The sequence below is a fragment of the Solanum verrucosum genome, unplaced genomic scaffold, assembly GCF_900185275.1.
Source record: "Solanum verrucosum unplaced genomic scaffold, falcon-dt-bn FXZP01000133.1, whole genome shotgun sequence".
Lineage (NCBI taxonomy): Eukaryota > Viridiplantae > Streptophyta > Magnoliopsida > Solanales > Solanaceae > Solanum > Solanum verrucosum.
The window spans coordinates 1,159,862-1,178,703 of record NW_026020355.1 but is presented as its reverse complement, the minus strand read 5'-3'; the positions used below and the strand labels follow the sequence as shown (position 1 = coordinate 1,178,703).

At 37.1% G+C, this 18,842-nt stretch overlaps 1 protein-coding gene across 2 annotated transcripts in view; it reads left to right on the top strand.

Annotated features, from left to right (window-relative positions):
* Positions 1–9,482, top strand: part of LOC125837667 (copper-transporting ATPase PAA2, chloroplastic) — an 87,547-nt gene extending 78,065 nt beyond the window's left edge. Inside the window, exons 16-17 of one of the 2 annotated variants that reach the window (XM_049516751.1) lie at positions 8,708–8,858; positions 9,125–9,482. In XM_049516751.1, the coding sequence (XP_049372708.1) occupies positions 8,708–8,858; positions 9,125–9,246 (273 nt within the window). In that variant the 3' untranslated portion in view covers positions 9,247–9,482. The remainder of the gene's footprint in view (positions 1–8,707; positions 8,859–9,124) is intronic. The other variant, XM_049516750.1, reaches the window with a different exon arrangement.
* Positions 9,483–18,842: the final 9,360 nt, after the last annotated feature.

The window sequence follows — 18,842 nt, the reverse complement described above, 5'->3', positions numbered from 1 at the left end:
TGTCATGGCATGTGAGTTGCATTTGTAGTGTTATAGAATGTATATAGACTTAATCTTAGTAATATACATAGCTATATATAGGCAGCAGATTTATAGGGATCACTGCAGATCTATAGGAATCACTCTTTATTTCTTTCTTTAGTTAGCACCTTATGTATTGTACTTATTCACTGCTCACCTACTGGAATAAGATAAGATCTTCCATTCAATTACATGGTATCAGAGCTTATAGGCTCGTTTCGTTTTGGCTGTGTTATGGAATAAGTTTGGATTTCTATTCCACTGATTTAAAGTGTTCAGTCTACTATCACCACCACACCCCCACAGTAGGAGGTGGAGTATATTTTCTAGCCAAACCAGTCTTCATCGGCATCTGGTTGTGAAGCGAGTGGTTGTCACACACCGCTCATACAGTTCTTTTGTTCATCACGCACCGGCACGTGAAGGTGCGTGTCTGGCTGAATTGATTGAGTTTTAAATTTTCGGCATCGGTACGTATTTTTGGCGATTCTCAGGTCTCTTCTGGTGTTAAAATACAATCTGGAAACGTATTTCTGGCGAATATCAGGTCTGTTCTGGTGTTAAAATACGATCTGGAAAGTCTGTTCGTCACTTCTCAGGTTTGTTCTGGTGTTAAAATACAATCTGGAAAGTTTGTTCGTCACTTCCAGGTTCGTTTCTATATGCGACACTGAATCTTGTTTGTGATTTGTGGTTCTGTGGCTGCTAGCGTCTACTTCAGTTCAGATAATTGGTGTTGTTTGATCATAAGTTGCGGTTCAGGATTTCTTTCTCTGAACTACTTGCTTGGGTATTTGATTGTTCACTACGTGCTCTTGTCTACTGGTAAAGTACTCAGTTCCTTTATTTTGGGTGGACAATTGGTTTCTTAGTTGATAAAATCATTTTTAGACTTTGTTCATCTGTGTTTGTGGGGTCACGTACATGCTTCTGGTTATATTTTTTGTTGATGAGTTCTTGTGTTGCTAAAATATTTGGAGAGAATGACTGAAATTGTGGCTCCTATGTCTTCGGATAAAAGAATTTTGGTTTTGGCGGAAGAGTTTGCAAAATTCTCACAATATCAAAAATTACAAAAAGAATCTATTTCAGTTACTACCCTTGTTGAATCATGAAAAGCATGTCTTATATCCTCTTCAAAGATGGGTGATCGATTCAGGTGCCACAGATCACATGGTAATCCTAACATATATTCTAGCTTTCGATCACACGTAGCACTCTCTCCTGTGACGGTTGCTGATGGTTCAATCTGTAATATTATAGGATCTGGGACTGTAAAACCAACTTCTTCCATTACCTTGTCATCTGTATTGGGTCTACCAAAGTTAGCCTTTAATTTGATGTCTGTTAGTAAGCTTACCGGAGACCTAAGTTGTTATATCTCATTCTTTCCCGATCATTGTTTGTTTCGTGATCTGAAGACAAATAAAGTTATTGGTAAAGGACATGTATCTGATAGTCTCTACATTCTTGATGAATATTGGGAGCCTTGATTTGCTGCCTACTCTTGTGCCAGGTCTCCATTTGAGGCACATTGTCGATTAGGACATCCTTCTTTGCCTATGTTGAAGAAGCTCTGTCCTCAGTTTTAGAATATTCCTTCACTAGATTGCGAGTCATGTCAATTTGCCAAACACCATCGTAGCTCAACAAATCCAAGGGTTAATAAGCGGGTGGAGTCGATTTTTGAGTTAGTTCATTCTGATGTTTGGGGACCATGTCCCGTTGTTTCCAAATCTGGACATAAGTATTTTGTCACATTTGTGGATGATTTCTCTCGAATGACTTGGATTTACTTTATGATGTGCCGTTCTGAAGTGTTTACTCACTTTTGTGCTGAAGTCAAAACTCAGTTCAATACTTCAGTGCATATTCTAAGGAGTGATAATGCTAAAGAATATATGTCAGAATCGTTTCAGTCCTACATGAGACAACATGGTATTCTCCATCAAACTTCATGTGTTGATACACCCTCTCAAAATGGAGTTGCTGAGAGAAAGAATAGGCATCTACTTGAGACAGCTCGAGCACTTTTGTTCCAAATGAAGGTTCCTAAACAAATTTGGGCTGATGCAGTCTCTTCAACTTATTTTTTGATTAACCGCATGCCATCGACTGTTCTTGTTGGTAATAAGCTTTACAATGTTCTTTTTCCAAACAAGTCACTATTTTTGATGGAGCCTAAGGTATTTGGAAGCACGTGTTATGTTCGAGATGTTCGGCCATCTGTTACCAAGTTGGATCCTAAGGCATTAAAGTGTGTTTTCTTGGGTTATTCACCCCTTCAAAAGGGGTATCGATGTTATTCTACTGAGCTTGGTAAATACTTGGTGTCAAGTGATGTGGTATTTTCAGAGACTACCCATTCTTCTATGCACCTCCCATTTCTACAACTCAAGAGGAAGATGAGTGGTTAGTCTATCAGGTTACTTGGGTTGTGACAGAACAATCAAATAATGTTCTTCAATCTCCTAGTTTCCCTGTTGAACACCAATTGACTATTGGGCCTACAACTTCTGCTCCAGCAAGACCACCAATTGTTCAAGTTTATTCGAGGAGACGAGAGATCAATGATAAATGTTTTGCACCAGTTCCTCTGTTATCAAATCTTTCTTCACCCGATCCTTCAGAGAATTTGGATCTCCCTATTGCTCTTCGCAAAGGTAAAAGGACTTGTCAATCCACATATCCCATTGTTAATTTTGTTTCCTATGACCGCTTATCCTCTATGTCAAGATCCTTAGTTGCTTCTTTAGACTCCATCTCTATACCCAAAACAGTGAAGGAAGCTTTGAACCATCCTGGATGGTATGATGCGATGCTTGAGGAAATACATGCCTTAGAGGAAAATCACACTTGGGATTTGGTGGATTTACCTAGCACGAAGAAACCAGTGGGATGTAAGTGGGTGTTCACAGCTAAAGTTAATCCAGATGGTTCTGTGGCAGGACTTAGGGCCAGGCTTGTGGCTAAATGGTATGCTCAAACTTATGGAGTAGATTATTCAGACACTTTCTCTCTAGTTGCCTAACTTACTTTCGTCTGCTTGTTCATTTCTTTAGCTGCTTCTGTGAATTGGCCTTTACATCAGTTGGATATAAAAAATGCATTCCTTCATGGTGATCTTCAAGAGGAAGTATATATATGGAGCAACCACCTGGTTTTGTTGCTCAGGGGGAGTATGGGAGAGTGTTATTTGAAGAAGTCTTTGTATGGCTTGAAACAGTGTCCCCGAGCTTGGTTTGGGAAGTTCAGTGAGGTAGTCCTGGAGTTTGGGATGAAAATGAGCAAATGTGATCACTCAGTCTTCTACCGACAATCAACAGTTGGCACTATCCTGCTGGTTGTGTATGTTGATGACATTGTCATCACAGGAAGTGATTATGCGGGGATCTCTTCCCTCAAATCCTTCCTGCAGACTAGGTTTCATACGAAAAACTTGGGTCAGTTAAAATACTTTCTGGGTATAGAGGTGAATAGAAACAAGAAGGGAATTCTTTTGTCTCAGAGAAAGTATATTTTTGATCTTCTTGCAGACACTGGTAAGTTGGCAGCTAAACCTTGCAGTACTCCAATGGCTCCCAATGTGCAGCTTATGAAAGATGACGGCGACCCCTTTGATGATCCTGAGAGATACAGGAGGTTAGTTGGGAAGTTAAACTACCTTGTTGTGACTCGTCCAGACATGCTTTTGCAGTAAGTGTTGTTAGCCATTTTATGTCCTCGCCTACAGTCAAACACTGGGCAGCTTTGGAACAGATTTTATGTTACTTGAAAGGAGCCCCTGGACTTGGGATATTATATAACAATCACAGTCATACTCGTGTTGAGTGTTTTGTAGATGCTGACTATGCTGGATCCAAAATTGACAGGAGATCGACTACAGGCTATTGTGTCTTTGTTGGAGGAACCTAGTTTCATGGAGGAGTAAGAAGCAAAGTGTTGTATCTCGATCCAGTGTAGAATCTGAGTACAGAGCTATGTCACAGTCTACATGTGTGATTATGTGGATACATCATCTTCTAACTGAAATTGGGTTGGAACATCATACACTAGCAAAACTTTGGTGTGATAATCAAGCTGCCCTACATATTGCCTCAAATCCGGTGTATCATGAAAGAACTAAACACATTGAGGTTGACTGTCATTTTATTCGTGAGAAGATTCAGGAAAACTTGATTTCCACCAGCTACGTGAAGACAGGAGAGCAAGTAGCTGATTTGCTCACAAAGGCATTGAATGAAACTCGAGTTGATTATCTTTGTAACAAGCTGGACATGATCAACATATATGCTCCAGCTTGAGGGGGAGTGTTATAGAATGTATATAGACTTAATCTTAGTAATATACATAGCTATATATAGGCAACAGATTTATAGGGATCACTGCAGATCTATAGGAATCACTCTTTATTTCTTTCCTTAGTTAGCACCTTATGTATTGTATTTATTCACTTGTTCACCTATTGGAATAAGATAAGATCTTCCATTCAATTACATGTAGGATGACCCTTCGGGGTTGCCCAGTGGTTTGGGCTTGGAACTTCCATGTTGGAGGTTTCAAGTTCAAAACCCCTTACCAGCGAAAGCAAGGGGTTTGCCTTCTGGGTCGAGCTCGTCGCACTGGGCTTGCCCAGTGCGGGTTACCTCTCCTATGTGGTTTGCGAGCTATTGCATAGGAGCGGGGGTTTTACCCTGTTTCCTTGTCATAAAAAAAAAATTACATGTAGGATGTGCGAAGGAAGCTGTTGCTCTCTTCTCAAAATTAGATGAAAGAAAGGCTTTTTTGAAGAGATAAGGACAGGTGGATAAGATCAAGACTCCCACGAGCAGAGGAATTGGAAAAAAGGAACTGAAAAATTTGGCTTCAGATTTAAATGAAGAAGTAGAAGGCGGATGGTCCAAACTTAGACTTATCAATGAAAGTCAATTTGACCTCATGGAATGTGAGGGGGCTTAACGACATTTCTAAAAGAAAGCTTGTTAAGAGTTTAACGCAGAGGTGGAAGGCAGATGTTATTGTTTCCAAGAAACCAAATTGGAAAAGATGTGGAATCATGTGCTAAACAGTTATGGGCTTGCAGATGGATGAGATGTAGATTTCTTGAGGCTCAAGGCAGTAGTGGAGGTACCCTGATTGTGGGGGATAGTAGAAATTGGGCTGGGGAACAAATGGATATAGGAAACCACTTTGTTTCCTACAGGTTTGACTCTGTATGATATTCTTTTAGCTGGTAACTTACAGGAGTGTATGCTCTTCACACTAGATATGAAAAAAATGACTGTTGGGAGGAAATTGCAGCAATGAGAGGGATACGTGGTGGTCATTGGGTCACATGTGGTGATTTTACTACTAGACTTATGGTGGAGAGAAGGGGTTGCAATAGAATTACAAACACAATGACTGATTTCTCCAAGTTGATTGAAGGGATGGAACTGCATGATCCCCATTTAAATGGAGGCAGATTGACTTGGTTCAGAGGACCAAATCATATTAGTGCTGCTAGATTGAATAGATTTTATACTCTAGTGGAATGAAGAAGCTTTCAAATACACAAGGCAGAAGATCCTTCCAAGATACTTCTTCTATGATAAATATGTTCTTGACTTTCCATTGAAACCCATCAAACTTTAATGGAGATATGCCATGGTGGGTGCTAGCACAACTGGTGGAGTGAATTTGAAGTAGAAGGATGCCAAGATAACAAACTAGCATCAAACTTAAGCTCCTTGAAAATAAGCTTAAAGTTTGGAGCAAAGAGCCAAGGGAAGTTTTGAGAGTTAGCCAACAAGAAAAGCAACCTGCTCAATTAACTGGCAGATCTGGATTTAGTGAAAGATGTCAGTGTCCTGACTGAGGAAGAAATGACAATAAGGGCTGCAATTTTAGTGGAATTAGAGGAGCTAGAAGAAAAAGAAGAATTCAGTTGGAGGCAAAAATCAAGAATACTCTGGTTACAACAAGGAGATAGAAATATAATATTTTTTCAAAGTGTTCAGAAAAACACTTTGTGGATTACATACTTTCCTTTTTATTTTTTCTCTTTAGTTTAGTAGGTAGTAGTTCAGTTTTTATGGCGTTACCTTATAGACTGCCAAATTGCTAAGCTTGTAATTATCTTTTGAAACTAAATAGGAGCAAGACAAGGACTTCTTATCAGAGGAGGAGATGTACTGGAATGCTTGGCAAGTGTGGATCATGTCATGCTGGACAAGGTGTTTAGTAGTTCTTCAATTGAGTACTTAGTTGTAACATTTGCTTCAGCAGTTAAAATCAAAAGATCCGTAGTGATTTTGTTTGAATTACAAACCTGATCTCTGCTTGTAACTCTCAGACGGGAACTCTGACTGAAGGAAAACCTGCTGTCTCTGCTATCACGTCATTGGGGCATGAGGAATTAGAGATTCTTCAAATAGCTGCTGCAGTGGAGAAAACAACATCACACCCCATTGCTCATGCTATTATTAGGAAAGCAGAATCATTAATTTTGAGTATCCCTGTCACACATGGACAATTGGCTGAACCTGGCTCTGGAACCATGGCAGAAGTAAATGGGCTCTTGGTTGCAATTGGAAAGCTGAAATGGGTTCAAGAACGTTTCCAGCAAAAAACAGACCTTTCTGATTTGATGGCTCTTGAGCAATCTGTGATGCATAAATCATTACAGGACAGTCAATCATCTAATCATTCAACAACAGTTGTATATGTTGGTCGGGAGGGAGAGGGTGTGATTGGGGCCATTGCAATATCTGATAAATTACGCGAGGATGCTGAGTCTACAATAAGTAGGTAACCTTGAAGACAATTTCAAGTGTAAATTTTAGATGCATCTTAGAAGTTATAATCATCATTTGTCTCCCCCATGGCCCCACTCCTCACTTTTCTCCTTGCTGCATAGATATGGTACCCATCTTGAATCTGTGGTAGGTCATTAGCTTCTTAATTCTTTTATTTTGAAGAAGTTGTCATAACGTGGGAATTTGACGCAATCATCCAGTCTTCAGCCTTTTGAAGAAATTACTTGTATCCTTAAATTGACTTGCCTCTCGCAGTTTTACAAACTCCAGATTTCTATGAACATGTTATAGATTGAAACTTAGATCATAAAGATTTTACAGATGTTTCCATCAGTTTTCAATTTGAATGGATTCAATATGTAGAGCGTTGCAAAAATGTGTTCCACCACCTGCATGTTGCTCATCCCTTTTCTTTTCTTCTAACTTCCTCTCGTAAAACATCTTAATTTTATTCTTGTTTAGTTGTCTCATATTTTCTTTTAAAATTCTTTCCAATTGAAGGCTTCAGCACAAGGGAATTGAAACAGTACTGTTATCGGGAGACAGGGAAGAGGCAGTTGCAACTGTAGCTAAGACAGTAGGCATAAAAGACAAATTTGTCAATGCATCTTTAACACCCCAGCAGAAATCTGCTGCCATCTCAGATCTTCAAGCTTCAGGTCACCGCGTCGCCATGGTAACTCCATTTATCTGATGAAAACCTAAATATATTGTACTTGTCCCTCAAACATATAGATGTTATCTTGTCCTGCAATACCATGTGCAATTGCGTCGTCATGGTAAATGCATTTATCCGGTGAAAACCTAATAATATTCTACTTGTCCCTCAAACATGTAGAAGTTATCTTACCCGCAATACTATGTGCAATTGGCTGCTACCTTTTTCCCAGAAAACTTTGGTTTATATAATCGTAAAAGTTAACATATAAAAACTGACTTCTACAATTACATGGCACTTTTGAAGGAAACTGCTTCTCAATGGCACATAACATCCAATAATTGAGCTGTCTTTTTGCCCCTCTAGCAAGTGTCATCATATTTCCTTTTTCTCTTTGTGGCTATTCATTATTCTATTTCTCTCTCAAAGAGTATCAGTTTTGTACTATATGAACATCTGATTTGCTCCATGTCAGATACTATGCATGGCTATCCAACTGGAACTTCATATTGAAGGTTAGTGATGGCATTAATGATGCACCTTCTCTTGCTCTTGCTGATCTGGGGATTGCTTTGCAAGTTGAAGGACAGGAAACTACTGCTTCAAATGCAGCATCCATTATACTCCTTGGAAATAAACTATCACAGGTACATGTTCCATGCCATCGCATTCATCCTAAAATAAATAACTTGTTCCATGTCATCACAGTGAGGCTTTTATTTAATTATGTCTATTCAAAAAATATTAATGATCTCTTCACATATTAGCGTTGACCATAAAAATAGTGTAAGGTGTACCAAGTTATTTTTTCTTTAATAAGTGGTAACATGTATTGTGTCATATAAGAGGAATAACTATTTAGTCATTATCCTATCGTGTCTTGTTTCTGCTTATCATTTTCATTGAATGGTCATGCGAAAATGGATTCAAAATTTCCAGTCGAGAAAAAACAAGGTGGATCTTTTTTATTTATAAAAAGTTGCTGAATATCATAGCACAAAGAATAACTTACAGCACATTAACTTTTTTTACTCTATAGTTTTGAGGATTACCGTGAAGAATAGGTTCGGGTGACTGAAAGCAGACTGTACATCCCTCTGTGAGTATATCAGCAATTTCTATGGGATAATTACACAAATGTTCAATGCAATTTGCCTGTGAATTTATTCAGATGGAAAAATGATGATGTGCCTTATCTTGTATTGTCAATGCTTCCTATATTTTTTGGCAGGTGCTGGAAGCTCTTGATCTTGCACAGGCAACAATGGCAAAAGTTCATCAAAATTTGTCTTGGGCGGTTGCATATAATGTGGTTGCGATACCCATTGCAGCTGGAGTGCTACTTCCAAATTTTGATTTTGCAATGACACCATCTATTTCAGGTAAATAACATCCATACTGCTTGTTCTGCCTCTCGGTCCAAATGATTTAAGATGCTTGTTGTTGCCTATCACTTATCTGGCATCTTGTTGACAATCCTCTGGAAAATATGGCCAATATATGGATATCTCTTAGAGGGTTTTCCACTGTGGTTTCTTTATTCATCTGTTGGTGATTTTGGAGAAAATTCAACCTTAATCAACCTTTAACCGCAGTGACAAATTGTGAAAGAGAATTAACAGCTGTAACTTTTTTTTTTTCCTGACAGGAGGGTTAATGGCTATGAGCTCAATATTTGTCGTCAGCAACTCACTGTTGCTACAATTCCACGGTTCTCAAAAGAAAAGAAAAGAGAACCTTACCTATAAACACGCTCAAAAGGAGCAATAACTCCAAGCTCATCCAAATCAAGGAGTTGACATGTAAGAATCTGAATCTATGAAATCTTTTGTGCTACACATTCTTGGACTTTGTTGTTATGTATCAGCTGAGAGTAGCTGTAGTGTCATAATAATATACTAGTGGTAGTTTATAGAGAGTATTGTCAACACTAGCTTCCATTTTAAAACCGAGGCAATATCACGAAGCAAATAAGTAAATAATAAATATTTGTCATTATGAGCTCAAATCCTTAAAAGACCAGAAGAAAGAGAAAAAGAGATTTTTTTTTTAAAGCAATTTTTGGTCCAGAGACCTTTTATTAATTAATCAAAGTTACCAAAGCAAACAATGGCCCAAGGCCCAAAATAAAATTTAAGTTCCTAAAATCAGCTTATGTCTATCCCTATTAGGAATGTATTAGTCTAGTGAGCTCTCCACCTCCTTTTGCTCAAGTGACGTTGTGTTGCCTGAATCCCATCTTTTTGGCTCCTCCTTCTCTTCAAGCTCGATCTTGTCTTGCCATGGTAGAAACTGATATCTGGTATCTCTTTTCCCCTTATTTTAAAGTTGTTTCCATTTTGTTTTCCCCTAATCAATTCTTCATCTGATAGATGGTTTGGGTTTACTCTCAATGGGATGAAGAAACGCTGATTGGAGCTCTCTGTGATGCTGTGAAGGTTTCTAGTAGCCATGGTTTGATCTTCTAGCTCAAAACTCCGTACCTTCGTGTTTCCGGGCCTAAGTCGTAGCTTCAGATCTGTATTTTCTGTTATGTTGTAAATAAACTCCTTTCATATTTATTGCTGACATGTTAATGATTTCCTCCCTTTTGCTACTTCTGTTATCCTCAATGCTGACTGTTTCTCTTTCTCATCCTGATTCTTAATGCTGGTATTTGTGCTTTGTTGCTGTTTATTTGTCTCCTGATGTGTGTTGGTAGATCCCCAAAGGCTGTATATTCTTTTATATGTTGCGATTCCACGACCTCTTTTGCCAGTACATCTGGCACACTGTTAGCTTCTCTAAACGTATGGATAATAGTAGCATTTAGTCCTTGTCCTTTCCCCTCTTTCCACCAATTCCCATGGTATCTTCCATTGCCCTCTTATCATCTTCACTAGACTCAATGAGTCTGTTTCTATTATGACCTCTCTTAACTTCTTTTCCCAACAATACTCCAATGATTCATAAATTGCTAATGATTCTGCTTCAATATTTGTGGCATTACCCACTCCTGCAGCTCTTGCATAAATCAGATCCCCATGTAAATTTCTTAGGCAGAATCCATATGAACTTGGTCCTGGATTACCTTTTGAAGCTCCATCTATATTTCATTTCAGCTTTTGCATGTCAGGGGGTCTCCATACCACACTATAATAGTGTAGCTTTGGCTTGTACCTCCTCAGTCTTCTGGTTATATCTGACCATTGGGTTGACTCCAAATATATCCAAGGGTATAACCTTTTCCCTAGCTTTTTAACCATATCTTGCACTTGCATCACCATCCCATTGAAGGTTGAGTTCCCTCCATGTTTCAGATTATTTCTCCCCTTCCATAAAGTCCACATGATTATAGCTGGCATAGCCCTCATAACTCCTTGCAATTGTGGTGAGGTTTTGTGTGTCCACCATGCAATAATCAATTGTTGCAAATGCATCCCATCCATGTGTAAATATGCAAAACCAACAAACTGCTTCCATAGCCAATAGGCTATGGAGGCTGTTAGGAATAAATGTGTCATTGTTTCCTCCTCTTTCTTCTAACAACACCAACATCTTGATACTAGCTGAATTTTCATTCTCTTTTGATTATCATCAGTTGGGACCCTCCTCTTCCATACCCTCCATAGGAAAAGAATCACCTAAAATGACAAATCCTTATTCCATATATAATCAAAATGATCTCCTTCTTTTTCCTCACTATCTGCCAAGCTGATTTTACAGTAAAGTCTCCATGTGTCCACCAAGCTTTATCATTTTGATCCTCTCTATTAGGAGGAATTATGTTATCCTTAACATACTCCACCATTTCTGTAGACAGGTATTCAACTAGTTTTTTTTCATCCCATCCTCCCTCTATAACAAAGTCTTTACTTCAATTTCTTCTTCCCTAACTTCCCCACTTTCAGTATAATAAAGTGCCCCTAATCTTGTCCAGTTATCAAACCAAAATTTGATGTTCTTGCCTTAATCTGCCACCAAATGTTGTGCTCTACCTCCTCCCTTACCACAATCATTTTCCTCCACACATGTGATGAACCCCATCCTGTAGCTATAAATGGATGATACTTCTTGCAATACTTGTTCCATATGTATCTACTCCATAGTGAAGATGTTGAAGTCCTAAAAATCCACCATAGCTTTGCAAATAAAGCTTTTGATACATCATGTAATGATCTAAAACCCAAACCTCCCTCTTCCTTTAGGTAACACTAGCAGTCCCATGACACCCAATGTTTATTTTTGGCTCCATTAGTCCTCAAAAATCTTGCTAGCAATTTTTGCAATTGAGTTATGACACAGGCTGGAGGGTTCATTGCTGATAATAAGTACATTGACATTGATTGCAAAACATGTGCTATTAAAACATACCTTCCACCAAATGTAAGAAGCCTATTCTGTCACAGGGCCATTCTTTTTGCTACTAATCTGATCAACTCTTCAAAGTGACCTTTATTCTTCCCGCCATAGAATATAGGACATCCTAGGTAAGTGAATGGAAATTTACCTTATTTGACCCCTGTAACCCTTCTTATTTTATTGCATACCCCTATTGGCATCTTTTCATGTAGATAGCACACACTCTTGTTAATGTTTATCAATTGACCAGAGACACCCTCATATCTTCTTAGTACCTGCATCATCATCCTCATTGATTTAGGCTGTCGTGAACAAAAAAGTATAGTATCATCTGCATAAGATAAATGGTTAATTTTGGGACTCCATTTTGGATGCCCAAAACCTTCAAATTCAGCTTCTTCAAATAAATCATTTAATTTTCTTGCCTAAACTTCAGCTGCAATAATAAACAAAGTAGGTGAGAGTGGGTCTCCTTGTTTCAGCCCTCTTCATGATTGGAAGAAACCATAGGACTTCCTATTCATGAGTATCGAATACCAGTTCTCCACAACCTCCTTCTTTGGAATTAGGACCAGGTTTGTGTGTGTTATGTATCTTGGTAGCTCAAAACCACTGAAAAAGGCCCTTACCATATTCCACACTTCATCTTCAATGATTTCCCAGCAATATTGAAAGAAATGGCCTGAGTAGCCATCTTGCCCACTTGCACTATCTCCATTTAAGTTAAAAACCACCTGCTTCACCTTTTTTTTTGTAGGTATCCTCTCCATTTCTTTATTCTCCTCTTTTGTGATCATTTTAGGGATACACTGAAGCATTGAAAAGTCCACTGTCTCTTGTATTTCCTTAAACTGATCCCTGAAAACATTTACTGCTTTCTCTCCAATATTTCGAGGTGAGTTAATAGTGTCCCCTTTTATATCTTTGATTTCTTTAATGTTCAATTTCCTCCTTCTCCTTTTAACATATGCATGGAAGAACTTTGTGTTTCTGTAAAAATCACCTCATTCCCGCCTTTTGCCTCCAAAACTCTTCTCCCATCTTCAGATACCTCTTTAATTCTACATTAGCCTTGCTGAGTTCACTCTGTTAGCCTCTGTAAGAGCTAATTCTAACTGCACCTCCTTTCCTTTAATCACATCTTCCAAAGTTGCAATTTTTTGAAAAATGTTTCCAAATGTCTCCTTGCTCCACTGCGTCAGTGCTGTTTCTAGTCGTCTCATCTTTGTATGAAGAATGGTAAAAGGGGATCCTTCAACCTGATTTCTCCAGTTTTTCTCTACAATCTTCTTGAAATCTACATGTTTGGTCCAAAAATTCAAGAACTTGAAAGGCCTGCTGATTGGTTCCTGATCAGAATTACACATTACATGTAGTGGTGTGTGATCTGACCCCCCTGCCTTATTAAATGGTGGACCTCACTTTCTGGTGCAAGATTCATCAAAATATTATTCCCAAAGACCCTATCTAGTCTCTCAAAGATGCAAGCTTCTTCGATTCTCCCATTCCACCAAGTATATCGACTACCTATAAACTTCAACTCATTCAACACGCAATTATTAATACATTGAACAAAAACTTGTGTCTCAAAATGAGACACTGGTAGATCCCCCAATTTCTCCCTGCCATCCACTATTGTGTTGAAATCCCCCCAACCATCCAAGGTACAATCTTGTTTGCGTTTGCCACAAAATCCAAATCCTCCCATAGCTCTAATCTTTCTATCGCACTGCACCTCGCGTAGATTGCTGTAATAGAAAATCTAAATTGTGTGTCTTTTAATTTGTAATTCATAGTGAGTTGAAAGGTATCTATTGAACGTTCCTCCTCCCAATCGTCCTCCCAGAAAACCCAAATCTTATCCGAAAAATTTGCCTTAGCATGTGGTAATTCCAGCTTTCTCCTATAATATTCTAGTTCGGAGGGACTTTGAAAAGGCTCTAGTATTGCAGTGTATGAATAGTGATGTCTCCTGTTCAAGTCGACTACTCTCTCAAAAGCATTTTGAGTTTTAACCGACCTAATATTTCAAAAGAGGACTTTGTCTATCATTGATATGATAGATAATTAAGAGCCCATCCTACTCCTTGTCTTTATTTGTGATGGCTGATTATGCTTGTATCCTCTTTTGTCTCTACCCTCTAATCTCTCTATCTGCGTTGGTGATAAGTCCCCACTTCTGCCTATATTGTCAATATTTGCATCCGTGTTGTCTTCCTCCTCTGTATCATGTTTATGTTGTTTTTCCTGCTGCTTAGTTGTATGGATTTTGGGGGTTAGCTCTCCCTCCAAATCAAGTGATTTTTGTCCCGACTTTACCCCTTCATTCAGTCCCCTTACCCCTTTAACTTGCTGTTGGTTCTTTACTCTCTGGGAATTTTCTGATGAATTAATAGTACTACTGGATGTCCCTATTTCATTTGAGTCTTTCTCCTTGATCAATTGATCACCTTCATTCCATTCATCTTGTGATTGATTTCCCCCCATGATATCATGCTCATGTCTCTCTTGACTATCTTCTCTCTCCTCTTCATTCTTTTCATCACGATCCATTCTTTTCTTTATTCTCCTCCTCTATTTTATCCCTATTTATCCCTCCACTTTGTGACTCATATTGATCAACATCTCTTCTTTCCTCTTCACTGATTTTCCCTTCCTCCGCTTCTTTTATCTCACTGATTTCCCCTTCTTCCTTTTCTTTATTCTCCCCCAAAGCTTCATACATGTATGTGTTTGAACATTATGGTCATTCACTGGATGTTCCCTTGGATGCCATACCTGCTCTCTCCTTCCACCTCTATTATGATATCTATCCCCTTCCTCAAAATTCTTCCTGCTTTGCTCTTTTAAATTATTGTTTTCACCTTGCTTAATGTACCCCTTATGCTCCACCATCTTTTCTTTTCCTTTGGATCTTCTTTCCAGTTCTTCCTTCTTGGCCCGTGTCAATTTTTCAGCATTACTTTCCTTCTCGATCCTCTTTAGGGTTTAGGGTATAAATCTGGATGAATGATAAACCATTCCTTTTCATTATGTCCTTGTAGCTTGTATGTTTTGCAGTATTTTGATACATAGTCGTATTTAATTGCAACCCACTTCTCCACTACTTCCCCTGTCTTCCTCCTTACTCCCATGTTGATTCTAATAGGGAAATCTCCCATTAAATCCACTTCTACCTGTACTCTTGCACAACTTGGTCTTGTTTTATTTTGAATTGCCATGTCAACTTGTAAAGGTTTTCCAACAGCCGATGCCAACGAGAATATTGCTTCCTTCCCAAAGAAGTTGGGAGGGAGCGCTGGGAACGATATCCACGCAATCGCAATTGATGTTTCCTCCACCGGATCAAACATTGGATCCCACTTAAGGGTCCTCATAGGATATGACCAATAATTTTGCGTGATATAAAACTGTGGTTTTGACAGTAGAGTAACATAATCTTCCAATAGTGTACTCCTTATTAGAACATACCTATTACTTAGTAAGCCATTGTTTACATCCTCTTTTAGTTCACATTGTTTTGGTATTAATCTCCTCAACTCCTGGATCTCCGGCCACTCGTAGGAAAATTTTCCTATCACCGCGAACTGCAGGTCTTCATTGATGATCATAGGTTCTACTTCCTCTTCTTCCCACACTATCTTTGGTTCTCCATGTAGATATGCTACTTGTTTCATCGATATAGACTTGTGTTGTGAGTTTCTTGGTTTAATGGCGTTGGCGTAAGTCATATTCGATGGACGCCCTAGATTATCAATGACTCCCTTAGGTGTTGGAGCAACCTCCAATGGTGGAGGCTGCCCCACGGCCATCACGGGCGCCGCTGTCATCCGACGAGTATAGGCAAGTTAGGGCTGAAACGAAGTTACCCGAAATATTGGATTTTATTTTATTTTTTAAAATTACTATGAGATCCAACACCTTTTAAATACTTTCAATTGGGTATGTGCCCGTTATTCTTAAAGGCTAATCTTGAGTCAAAACGTTAACGTTAGAGTTTTGACTCAATAGGTGAATGGAGAACAATATTATAGTACCAAATTTCACAGTTCAAGGACATTTTGTGTCATACTCCGTTGATTTTATGCTAAACCACATGAATTACTTTTTCTTTTGTTGCAAACAAGTAGGAATGGGAATCTGGTAGCTGCTCGTAGTTACGCCATTTAAAATGTCAGTGTTGGCAAATTTTAGGTTGCTCTATTGCTCCTTCTCTGCTGCTTCTTTTTCTTTCTCTCGGGAAAAAAATAATATTTTTTTTTTGAGGAATATCACGTTTTATATTTAGATTTTTAAAATCTATTTAAAAAGAAAATCACTTTTTATATTTAAATTGTAAACTATAAATAATGTAACTTTAAAATTTTCCTTTTTCACTTTATCAAATAATGATTTATAACCACATAAATATCTAAGGATAATATTAGAGATGGATTGTTTTCAAGTTTTGATCAGCATTTTTGTCGATTGAAAAGACTCACACATACTAGAAAGGTCCGACTTTGAAGGACAAAATTTTCTCTTTCTTTAATTTTGTGTCCAGTCAAATGACTTTACATCAATTGGAATGGAGGAATAACTTTTTATATTCAGTATCCATGGAGGACATATTTCTTAAGATCACAAGATTCAAAAGACATTTTGGTTCATTATACACCTTTAATTTAAGTTAATAATTTATTTTTTCTTCAGTTTCATATCATATTGAATTAAGAAAAACAAATTAAAATGATTGGAGTTAAGTAGTTAATACCTAATGGATCGACTTTAGTGCTTTTTTTGCGAAATAAATGTCATTTACCATTTTAGCTAGGATGGTAAAGTTTTTGCTTTGTAAATATCACGCATCTCATAGGTGCGCTAGATTAGTAAAATTCATCATTATCTAGAAAAAAAAATTAGTAGAATTCATCTAAGCATGTTAGGAATGTCTTATTTGGAATTGCTGATTTTTTTTTCTGGGTACAAAGTTCATAACGGCTATGCTAACCTCATACTCATATATTTAGGTCTGAAGTTACGATTTGTCAAGCCAACTTTCAATTTTTTAAGTTTGATTATGATTTTTACTAAAATTGAAGTTTAAACTTTACATGCGGATTCGAGGCTAGATTTTGAAAAGCCCAATTTGTATATTTAGATTTTGAAAGTTCAAATTTGCTACTTTGAAGTTTGAATTTTCAAACTCGTATTTATGAAGTTTGAAATTTTATATCCATAATATTCAACTTCAGTTTCATAAGTCTAAATTAAATTTTAAGGCAACAAATTTTAGGTCTTGGAATTGCCCTTGCTCTGCATTGAAATTAAATTGAATTAATTTTGGGGAAAATGGGAAAATAGCTACTTTTAAACAATTAATCTCAAAATTATTCGATATTTAATTATATTTTAATGTGAAAATAAAATTTGGACAAAAGTATTCCCAACTAAAATACAAAAGAATTCTAATAGCGTGAAACTTCATCGCACTATCTTAAAGTACTAAAATTCCCACATGTAAAACTCCAACATAATCTGCTGGAGTTTGGTTTGAAAATATGTTTGATTTTATGACTATTTGAACTAAAGGGATATGTGAGCATGTTAATAAGACATAAATTTTATAAAATTGCATGTGCTCATGTAAAAAATATATTAATGTTCATTATATATTAATATATTAATGTTCATTATTCTTATAACACTACAATACGATAATTTAATTGCTGAATATATAGTACAAGTTTTTCTTTTTCTGATTAATTAGCTAATCCAATACCAAGAAATCTTAATCATTCAGATTCAACTCATTAACTGTGTTTAGTTTTTTGGTTTGAATCTTAGTCATTTAGATTCGGCTCATTAAGTCCATTTGTTTCTTTTTTTTAAAAAGCCTCTTTATGGATCTGAAAAGTTCTGAACGAATCAGATTATAGGAGAGTCTTAACAACATTCAGACTAATTTAATATGGTAGAAGAAAATCAGGTTGCCTCTCTCTCATTGCACGACTTTCTTTCTCTTTCTACAAACTTTCTTCCTCTCTTTTCTTAACTGAACACCAATTTTTTCCTATTGAACCGGTAAGTTTTCATAATCTTTACAGGTATTATCTTACATTAACATTTTTTTTGTGGTGTATTGATTTTTATCAAGAACTCTTGTTGTAATAATATTTTTGGGTGTATTGATGTTTATCAAGAGCTCAAAGTTTTTGAGTGAAAAATAATCGTCATGATTAAAAACAACAAAATGAAAATTTTGTTTAGGCCAAAGATATTGAAGACTTCACCTCTAACCTTTTCAAATTTGTGTACAATTTTTTTTGACGGATCTACTGTAACATGAGTTCATGATTGAAGTCCAAGTTATACCTATATTTAGTTGGTGACAAAAATGACGGAGCTCCAAATAATTCTTCATTCCAATCTTCAATTTCGGTTGAAAGGAAAGTCTTGAAATTGATGGTAAGATGAGTACTGCTTTGGAATTATCATATATATATATATTATACTATACTATAAATGGGAAGAACTCAAGTCAAAAGTTGAATTACCGTTTTACCCTTTATATATATATAAAGCAATTATCTGTTCTACATTAATAATATTGCAGTAAAAATACTCATAATTATGAAAAGAATCAAAAAAATTTTTACCCTTTATATATATATAATGTAAAGCAATTATTTGTTCTACATTAATAATATTGCAGTAAAAATACTCATAATTATGAAGATAACCAAATTATTAAAAATTTTAGCCAAAAATTAAAAAGACTCATCAATTTCCAACTTAAAAGTGCGGGACTCACAAAAGCAAAACCTCCTCCGCTTAAGCGACATGCCCATTTCTTAAGCGGAGGTTGCTTAAGCGGATGGCCTTCGCAAAAGCAAGGCCTGCAGACACCAGTAACTCAACCAATTTCCAAAACATTGAAAGGACCCTCAGGATTCGTTCAGAACCCCGTGCACACAAATCACATATGCAAATCATTTTTATCCAACGTTTCAAACTCAATGGAATTGTCAAAATACGAATTCAAG